The sequence below is a fragment of the Lonchura striata genome, chromosome 17 (genome assembly GCF_050655825.1).
Source record: "Lonchura striata isolate lonStrDom1 chromosome 17, ASM5065582v1, whole genome shotgun sequence".
In the NCBI taxonomy this organism is placed as follows: Eukaryota; Metazoa; Chordata; class Aves; order Passeriformes; family Estrildidae; genus Lonchura; species Lonchura striata.
The window spans coordinates 911,871-922,571 of NC_140719.1; the positions used below are offsets into that span (position 1 = coordinate 911,871).

A 10,701-nucleotide genomic window follows, 5' to 3' on the forward strand; every position below is an offset into this window, starting at 1 on the left:
GTGGCCCGAGTGGCCTGGGCGAGGCCGGGCTGCCGTGCTGTCCCTTGAAACCAGGTCGCCTTGCCTTCTCATCTGAAGGCAACATATCTAGTGCCGAAACCCAGGAAGATTTACTCGGGTAGCGGGTATCGCCTGGACAAGAGGCAGTGGCCGGGGTGGTGAGACCAACTCTCAGCGGGGGAGACGTCCCCGGACCAGTGATCGTCATGGATGCCATCGCGAAGGTCGTGAGTGCGATTCATAAGCAGTGGGGAATTAAGTGTAGGCTCAAGGATTTTTATCTTGCTATCGCAAGGCTCCTAGAGCTTGGGGCAATTGAACGTCCCGTGGATATATTACATCCAGAGGTGTGGGAGAAATGCGCGGCCACGCTGGCCGAGGATACCAAATCTTCAGGCAGTGGCAAAAGTCTCAGGCACAGGGCAGAGTGGAAAAAGCCCTGCGCAAAGCACTAGAAGAACAGGAAACATGGAGTGCAGCGCGCACATGTTTATTAGTTACACCCAAGCTAGGGGTAGGAGCGGCAACGCAAACCGTCCCTGAGGGCGACCTGCCCGGGAGTGGAGATCCGGGGGGGCCAACGCGTTACCCCCCTCCCCGAGCCAGAGTCCAAACACCCCCGCAGAACCTTCCCAAAAATCCGTGGATTCCCCATCCGTCCTGCTGCCACCGATCAGCGACCTGGTGCCGGAGGTGCAGCAGCGCGCGCAATCCTTTTGGCAGGGACTGGCGAAGGAAGCCAGAGATGCAGAAACCACAGTTCGGGAGGAGATGCGGGCAGCGCCTCCGCCCTATCCAGCCAAAGATGGCTCTGATGACCAAGGAGAGGGGCAGGGCGTGGGTGCTCTCAGCGGGAAAAGCCTGGAGGCGTGGGGTTTTGCTAATGCGCATATGTGGGATAAAGAGGAGAGCGGCAGAGAGCACAGACCCAATCGGCAGCCGTGCCGGACGCTGCTACCATTTATGGGAGAGACCTCCCCCTCCGGGAGGCAGGGCAAGCCCGCGCGGCGGGAGCGGCACCACCCCCGGAGGGGGGAGCGGGGCCGGAGCTGCACCAAAAGGCACCGAAGCCCGGAAGTGCGCTGGCATTCGACTTCCGACTCTGAGTCCAGCAGCAGCAGCTCCACCAGCTTGGAAGAGATGACAGAAACTGACTGGGACTCAGAAACGGAGAGAGCAGAGCTTACACGATTTAAAACAAAAACTAATAAAGCTTTAAGCCATACCGAAAGGCAATTACAATACGAACCAGCCCAGCTTACCGATTGGGGAAAAATAAAAATAGCTTGTGCTGAATAGGCCCCCGCGGCCACAATTCAAGCCTTTCCAATAAGGATCACCGGGCCGGAGGGGAATCAACAAAGGATATATACTCCGGTAAACCCCAAAGACGTACAGGCAATTGTCAAAGCGATTTCAGAGAGTCCCCAGCCGGCACAGCAGTCCACGGCGGTGCCCCCACCCCAAGCATGCTCAAGAGGGCCCTGTTGGGGCTGCGGGAAGAAGGGGCACCTCGCCAAGGACTGCAGGTCCTGGCCGCAGAGAAACGGGAAAGGGAGGGGTCACACGGACTGCACTCAGCCTCCTCCTGCCGCGAATGCAAGGTGGCCCATCTGTGCCAACCCCCAGTGGGGTGGGGGGCCCTTATACCCCAAAACCTTGCCCGCAAAGGCCACTGATATCCTGACCGGCCACGCGGATACCTTCCAGATAGGCCGCTTAGCCGAGTTAGACCCAAACCCAATCTTTCACATGCTACCAGCTACCTCTCTATCCTTGAACAAATCCAACCCGAACCTAACCGATTCCTGCTAGCTTTGCTACGATGTAAAACCTCCTTTCTACAAAGGTATCGCTCTAAACACCCCCTTCAGTTACTCCACAGCCAACGCCCCCCACCAGTGCAGATGGGACACTCCCCGCAGAGTAATCACCCTGAGTCAAATCACAGGCCAGGGCAAATGTTTTGGCAATGCAGCTTTAGCAAAGCAGAGAGGCAACTTCTGCACCAAAGTTGTCAAGCCCAACAGAAAGATCGGTAAGTGGGCGGTCCCATCCGCGTCTGGGATGTGGGTTTGTCAGCGATCTGAGGTGAGTCCTTGTGTATTCCTTGCCAAATTTAATGACTCTATCAGCTTCTGTTTCCAAGTTCTAATTGTTCCTAGGGTCCTGTACCACTCAGATGAAGAGGTATACCACCTTTTTGAGGAACCCGGCAGGCTCCACAAAAGAGAAATAATCACAGGTATAACTATCACAATGCTGCTCGGCCTGGGAGCAGCTGGCACAGCCACAGGTGTCTAAGCCCTCGCGACCCGACAACAAGGACTTTCTCAGCTGCAAATGACCGTCGATGAGGACTTGCAGAGGATCAAGAAATCCATTTCCTATCTAGAGGAATCAGTCTCCTCGCTCTCGGAAGTGGTCTTGCAGAACAGGCGAGGACTGGACCTCTTGTTCATGCAACAAGGAGGACTGTGTGCCGCCTTGAAGGAGGAATGCTGCTTTTATGCAGACTACACGGGAGTCATTAAAGACTCCATGGCAGAACTCCGAGATAGACTAGCTCAGAGAAAGACAGGGAAACCAAACAGAGCTGGTTCAAATCCTGGTTCAATCAATTGCCATGGCTTACCACTTTAATTTCCACCCTCATAGGTCCACTAGCAATATTGCTTTTAGCTCTTACCTTAGGACCATGCCTGCTGAACAAGCTGGTCTCGTTTGTTCAGGCCCATCTGGAACAGGCGAACATTCTGTTTATAGGCCAGCAACAAATGCTGTAAACCAAAAACTGCAAACACTGCCAGTTGCAGAAACTTCCTAAACTCGCCTTGCGAGAGTTACTTAGGTTTACCAAGCCCCTTTTCCCTTATCAAGTTACAACTTTGTATCTCACTTCAGTTCCTATATCTAGGACTACCTCATTTATTTATGAAAAGCAGGGGGGAGATGTGGTATTGACAGGCGAATGGAAGATTTCAGGATGTGACGGAAAGCAAGAGCCTTCCCCCTCATCCTGTAATATGTAATCCATTACCCCCAAGACATGTAACCCCACCAAGCCCAGTAGTTTTCCACTCCTTACTAATCCTAGAGACCCTACCTTCTTCCTTTGACGTAGCAAAGTGCCCCTTGACTATTTAACCTCACGAGATAAGATAATAAACGCCATTTGACCATCCACCATGTTGGTGTCTGTGTATGTCTGTGGCCCGAGTGGCCTGGGCGAGGCCGGGCTGCCGTGCTGTCCCTTGAAACCAGGTCGCCTTGCCTTCTCATCTGAAGGCAACAGTTCAGGGAGGAAGTCACTTTCACTGTTTTTGGAGAACAAAAAGAAAGGCACAGCTGAAAAGGAAGCTTTCTCCTCCATGCCCTCCTTACTTAGGCTATCCTGCCTCTTCCCAGAGGCTATATTTCCAAGATTTGTCTCTAAAATTTGTTTCCAAATTCTGAAGGCTAACAAGCTTGAAGGCTGGCATAGTGAAATAAGAACACTGAAAAACTACAATATTCTAGGTAAGCCATCTCCCCTACACTTTTTGTTTCCTTTAATCTAAATAAATAAATAAAAAAAATTGTATGGGGAGAAATTGCACAACTTAAATCATAAAAGCAAACAAAAAAAAGGTATCATTAGCTGTCCTATTTACCTGGTTCTTTCTGGTCTTCAGCTTCCACAGATGAAGGTTTTTCTGGTTCCATTATTTTACTGGATGGTGGTTCAGTGCTTTGGTCAGGTTCTATCACTGCTCCTCTCCAGCTGCAAATACAAGGGACTTATTTTGGTCACAGAAAATCATGCAAATGAATGGGACTTACCTCTGTATTTCCTTTATCACACAATACTTTGATAAAACAGAAGTTAGATTTTTGTCAAGGATCAAAATGATTATGTGACCCACTAAGTAAGTTTTCTGTTCAAAGAAATTTTCTTTGCAGAGAAATTTGCTCGATTAAGAAATAAGTGTTACAAGCTCTTGGAATTTCACTATATATCTCGGCAATGGAATTTAATAAAAAAACTTCTAAAAATAAACACCTGAAAATGCTGTATTACAAGCAATTTGTTATCTACCAGCTCTGAAATGACCACAGTAACTGCTGATGCTTAATAGTACCATGTGGAATCCTCTGAATCCTTCCCCCTGAGGGAAATCCCCAGGGCCTTGCCTTGAAAGAATATATCATAGAGTTTCTCCACCTAGGTTGATAGAGAGGACTCAGCCCATGGTGCTCTGCAGCACTATTGCCAATCTGCATTAGATTGCTTCCCCCACTGGCTAGTTGACACTGCCCACCCCAACTATTCATCCCTCATTGCCACTACAGGTTCATGCCCTTTGCCCTGTTCTCGTGGCCTTACACTGAGTGGCTTCTGAAAAATATTTTGAGGAAAGTTGCAGCATTTCTACCACCCTGCCACGCTACAACAGTACCACATAAATGATGATCACCAAAACTCATGATTAAGTACAAAGGATGACATGTTCAAATTACTAACTCTGCTATCAAGGGATCACAAGCCTTCTCTTCCACCCAGATGTGTAAATCAGTTTTTACAGGTTTTCATGAAGAATCTCCTGAAGGAGAAGTCAGTCTTTCAGAGTGGACTTCAAGTCAGGCCAAGTTCATATCAAGATCGAACAATCTCAACCATACCATTTAATATATAGGTAGGGTGCCTTTGAGCCCATTATACGCCTCCTAGGGGAACCAGGCTTACAGGACCTTTAAAGTCTATAGTGTTTACTTTAATAGTCTGCTTACAGTCAGCCTATCTTCTGACTTAGATAAATTCCATATTTAATTTCTTACTTTAATTATTTAAATCTGTAGCTAGTCTTCACTATGTTTTCATTGCTCTTTTAAGTTCTCTTGTTTAAGTCTGTGAGTTACAGCACAAGCAAAAGCAAAACAATAAAACATTTTCAGACAATACTGACAGCCAAAATGCTGAGCCAAGCACAGTTCTGATGCTATCATCAGCTCCATCTGAGCAAGTGCTAAAGAGAACATAAAACACATAAAACCCCCAAGCCTCACATTCCAAATATGAAGGACCTCCGCTGAACTTTTGGTAGTCTTTTCTATATCCACATTACTTTCCTTCACTTATTCCCAAATTAAAACACTTCCATAACCATAGAAGCACAGACCTCCTGTTAAAGATACTACTAGATCTCTACAAGGAATGAGATATCTTGTAGGAAAGAAGAAAGCACATGGTGTTACACACACACACACAACTACATACACATCTATTGGTTCTGCCTGGTCGGTCTGGGCCCACTGTTTTTAGTGGCACCAATCCACAAGCAGCACTGACACTGCTACCATTTTCCAAACCTGCCCCAGGACAAAAACACTTGTAGCAGCACTATTACATTGGTACTGTTAGATTAACATTTATTACAACAAACAGCAGAAACCTCTGGACACTGAGAATCCTGCTGAACATTAAGAGTGTCTAAGTGCATTAGAAATACAGCCAGCCTTGCAGGGCTTCAAATCCTCTGCAGCTGTGTGATGCAAAGAGTAAAATCAGAGAAACTGCACATTCATCAAAATTAAATATATCAGTCTAGTAATACCAGCAGCTATCAGGCCAGGCCTGAGAACAAACCCATGCAAAGAAAGAAAATAACCTCGGAAACATTTAACAAAAAGCCCTTAAAATTTTCACTCTAACACTTAATGGATCTTGGCGGGGGCAAGGGGGTTCTAAGCACTGTACCTTGCCTGAAACATTTCTACCTGATAATGGATTTCTCTGTTTTCTCTACTTTATGCACTTCAACCAGCTCTTCTACAGCTCTCATGGTATCATGTCTGGTCTTCAGCCTTGTGTCTCTTTGTGGCACCTTGATCTGAAGATTGGAAGGACCACGACGAACATGAGGCAGTTTCGGTGGTTTCTGAGAATAGGAAAAAAAAAATGTGCTTTGTCAGGTGCAGAAATAGTCAAACTTCAAACCATAAAACAACATAATTTCAGAATTAAACATAAGTTCAGATAAAGTTTATTTTGTTTGTTTTGCAGCAGGCAAATTCTGACCTGAGTAGAATGTATGCTAAAGACCTTGTGGTTTTGTTTGCTTTAAACTTTTGGTAAAATCATCCTGTTCTTAAGTTTACACTGATAAATTACTTCTAAATTACCTCTAGTGCTCCCAAGTATTCATTTAACACAAGGCAGTGACAAAGGATTGTAAAGATATTTGATTCCATTTTACGAGGCACAGTAAATTTATGAGAACTTGCAAAAAGAATGCAAAAAAAAGTTTCCACAATCCCAGTGTAAATACCAAAAATTACTATACAGTAATACATGTACATTTTTGCATGACTAAGAAAAAATTTCATACAAAATTTTTTATTCATTAACTAAAAATCCCTGAATTCATGAGATAAATTCATGAAAAACAACACAGTAACCAGTATCCCTTTGCTTCACTAATTCAAACAGTAAACGGTCAGTTGATGTTCCTTTCCCACTGCATTCTCCACAAACATAACCCTTCAAAACCTCCTATCATCTGCTTGTTCTGAAGCATTTCTCAAGCTTCCAGATAAACCATGACTCCAGGCTCCTCACAAGAGTGGAGACTGATTCACACAGCACAAGTAAAGCCTCAAGTAAGAGGTCACTGCGACATAAAGTCCTGGCACTCCTGGGCAGAGCAGTGAGTAAAAAAACAACATACAGAATATGTATATATAATGTATATAAAAAAGATAAAGCCAAGAAATACTACACCAAAACCCTCCCTGACAGGACAGAGTTCCACAAAGAGCACCAGTTTATTGCAAGTTCTAACTCCTTCCTCTACAACAACTGTTGGAACCAAGCACTATTTGCCTTCACAAATTCTTTGTGGCATTAGAAAACTAATTTCTTCTCACATTACCTGCAGTGAAAGCTCAGGGTAGTCTCTATGGTTGGCATCTGCTTTCTGGGGTGCTGGTAGAACAGCTGGATTTGCCAGTTTCAATCTAGGAATTTCTTGTTCTTTTCTCTGACCATCCAACGATTTGTTTGTTATACCTAGACACACAAACTACTCAGCACAAGGAATCAACAGTTACGGCTGCAATTAGAAATTTATAACAGTTTGCTGTATACAAGTAGTAGATGCACTTCCAAAAACTGTTTGCATTCACAAAGCATTGATAAACACACACTAATTTTTAGATACAAAGCGTATTTTGGTATTAATCCTCTCCCTAACATAAATAGAAGTTGCTAAAGAGCACATGGGGATTTTTAAAATTGCTAGTATTTCAGTTTTTCAATACAATTAATAAGATAATATCAGTGGTAAATGTGCATTAGTATTATCCAAATGCTTAGAACTTCTAAACTGACAGGCAGTCAAAACCAAGAATTACCTTATTCTAGTAATTAGATTTGAGCTACCCATAGCTACATACAAACATAATTAAAAACAAAAAACACACTCAAAACCTTCAGGTCTTAATCAACTGTCATAGTTTAGGAACAGTACTTCCCAATTCAGTGCTCCCTGTCCACAAAAACCACACTGCCATTCTCTTTCCCTTTTCTGTTTTGCCATCCCTCTTCCCCTTCCCTCTGAGGTGGATGAGTTGAAAATTGGACACACAGAAGGCAAAGACCACAGGCTGAGATAAGAACAATTTAGGGGAAACAGCAATGAAATAAGAAAACAAACAGTAAGGCCAACAGTATTAATAACAAAAGGTATAGGAAAAAGAAACTATTTACACAAAGGCATGAATACAGACTGGTGCTCCTGCCATGTTTTCTCTACCAGAAGGAGCCCCTTCTCCCCTCTCTCACACCCAGCAAGGACAGAGGTGGTACAGAATAGCATCCAGGCCTTAGCCACACCCCCTCCCAGCTACTTCAACAAATTAACTATCCTGGCTGAAACCAGAACATCAACTAAAACAAAACGTTGCTCTAGTCAAGATAAAGAAAGTAAAGACATACAAAATATATTTTTGAGTAAGCATTACGTCATTCAAACACCACATAAAATCATCTCAGAACTGCACTTTAATGAATACACCTAGTCATTACCAATGGAAATTAAAACTGGTTATAAGACCCACAATCATCTCCTAACTCTAACACCTCATTCTGGCAATTGCAAGCCGTACAGAACACATACTTTTCCATGTTTCCCCCATGCTTGTGTACGAAATTGCTCCACACAGTGCTAAGAATGCAAACAGGAAGAGAATGACACTCCGCTGGAGTCGGGACAGCTGTTTCCATTTCTTTAGGAGAGAAAAGAAGTGACAAAAAGAGTATTTAGTGTAACATTAAGAACCTATTTGGTTAAAAATAAACTCTTATTGGTCCATCCAGATTAAAACCACAAAATTGACTAGGTTTAATTTTACCCTGCATATAATTTTCCAACTGCATGTATCTATTGCTTATTTTCTTTAATGACAGAAAAAACAGAAATCCAACCAGCTAGCACAAGGCATGCACAAAAACATAAAAACCACTTACCAAGAACCTCAGAACCTGCCAAGTGCCAAGAGTCCCAGAAAGCTTCAACTACAGCTGACTTCAATCACAATATCCATTGGCTGACGTGAGCACCTGCTCAGCTATCAAATAGGGAATCAGCCAAAATCTTTCCTCCTGGCTGGGGAGTGCATATGCAAAATTCGAAGAAAATGCCAGGAAAAGTAAAAATGTTACTGCAGCAAAGAAAGGCTCAAAATAAGCTGTGCACCAATCACTGGCAGATCGTGGGTTCGATCCTTGTATCAGCCATTTGCTTAAAGAGTGGGTCCCTTCCAACTCAGAATATTCTGTCAATGTGTGAAAGAGAAGTCAGGTATCCTGGCTCTGACAAGCATGGGAACTTTCACACAGAAAAAATTCTGCACCACAAAAAAAGAGGCACCAACCAGCAGCAATGTGAAAATTAAGTAAAATACCACAACAACTAACAAGACAAACCCACAATCTTTTCAAGTTTAATTCTGGGCAAAAATGTATTGTTAACACTAGATTATATGTAATAATCACAGAAAAATTGACAGCAAATGATATTAACCTGAAAGAGGCCAAGGTACATTAGCTTCCATTTGCAGAGAGAGAAGCTGGAGCTAAACATCAACGGCTAAATTGCCACCATTACTTTTCCAATAGTACTCCTGAAATTCACTAATTCTGGATATAACAGAGGGAACTTCATTGCCAATGCTACACTTGGGAACGACCTTTCCTACAAACACACAGTACTTCCCACAGTCCTCATCCTCTTAGCAACAGCCAGAGGCCGGAATGTCTCTGTGCAGAACTGACAATGTGCTCATACTGTGAGTCCCACAGCACAGTTTCCTGCCTTCCACCTGCACTGTTGACTGTACAGGAATACTGTTATACCTTCTCTGTGCACACTGCAAGATGCTGGTCCCTCTGTGTCATCTTCAGTTCTACCTGCTTAGCAAACTCTATGACCCTCTTCCCATTGCAAAAAGATGCTGGAAATCCAGCAGCCCTGTGGTTCATCAGGGTAGGATGAGAAAATAAGCTTTAATTGTGGTGTCTTGCAATGGGTAGGAGTAAGGCACAAGAGTATGCGAGGGCATTCACTACCACCTTAGTGGTTTTTTGCTCACAAAGAGTAAGTGTAAAATGAAGGGTGATGGTTTGGGCCTGTATCTCTCTAGGTGGTAATAAAAAAAGAACTGTGGGACTGTGTGCCTAGCAAGCTCTTCATACACTTCACCCGATGACCTGTAAAGCCTCTATAGGTGACTATACATCACCTCCTATCTGTAACAAAGGTTATCTTGGCCCTCTGACACACTCATTCCCACACAAGACTCTTCAGCCCAAGACTCCCATTGCACATGAAGCTGTCTGCCCATTCTACCCACAAGCAGAAAAGGTCACTTCCCAGAGCTCTGCCAAAGGACGCCTCTTCTCACACTCAGCTTCCACAGTTCCCTTTACTCTCCACGGGCAGAAGACAGGACTCTCCCCTGAAGCCTTAACACAGGGAACAAAGGCACAGAGACCAAATTTCACTCCCCTCATTCCTGTCCAGAGAGCACAGCGTTGCTCCTCAAATGTCCACTAGCAGAGAGCAGGATTTTACCGTATGACCCCGGTCCCAGCTTTATTGGTGAAAAATAAGACATGACGTGGAGACAGCTCAGCCAGACCGCGCCTTACACACCCCTACCCTGCAGAAAGCAGCTCCGCGAGCACTCTGAAAGCAGAGCCCAGAGCGGGGTCGCCCCAGCGCCCAGGGCCCACAGCCGTGGCCTCTGCCCGACTCGGAACTGAGGGACGACGCCAGGTCCCCCACGACACTCCAGCTGCACCTAAGTCTAGGGACGTTCCTGACCACCCAACAGCCCTCCCCCATCACCAGGTAACCCCCGCACCCAGCCCGAGGATACCCCAATACCGCACAGCTCCCCGCACGGCCCTCACCCGCCAGCAGGAGCGCCGCCGCCAGGCCTTGCTGTTGTTGTAGCCACCGACCCCGACCGCCTCCTCCGGGCCGAGAGTGACGGAGATGAAGTCCCGGCCCGGCGATCCCGCGGCGGCGACACCCGAGTACATGGCGGCGCCTCAGAGGCCGCCGGCCGCCATTGCTCCGCGGGACGGACCGGCTACTTCCGCCAACCGCTTCCGGTGCCGCTCTGGCGCCGGCGCGGCCGCGCTCGGTGGCACCGGGC

At 45.6% G+C, this 10,701-nt stretch overlaps 1 protein-coding gene across 3 annotated transcripts in view; it reads right to left on the reverse strand.

Moving 5' to 3' along the window:
• MAN1B1 (mannosidase alpha class 1B member 1) overlaps positions 1–10,633 on the reverse strand; it is a 42,176-nt gene extending 31,543 nt beyond the window's left edge. Inside the window, exons 1-6 of one of the 3 annotated variants that reach the window (XM_085593943.1) lie at positions 10,454–10,633; positions 9,892–10,003; positions 8,157–8,265; positions 6,912–7,048; positions 5,758–5,918; positions 3,654–3,763 (exon numbers count right to left, since the gene is read on the reverse strand). In XM_085593943.1, the coding sequence (XP_085450069.1) occupies positions 3,654–3,763; positions 5,758–5,918; positions 6,912–7,048; positions 8,157–8,175 (427 nt within the window). In that variant the 5' untranslated portion in view covers positions 8,176–8,265; positions 9,892–10,003; positions 10,454–10,633. The other 2 variants (XM_021533638.4, XM_085593944.1) reach the window with 2 other exon arrangements.
• Between the last annotated feature and the right edge of the window lie 68 nt (positions 10,634–10,701).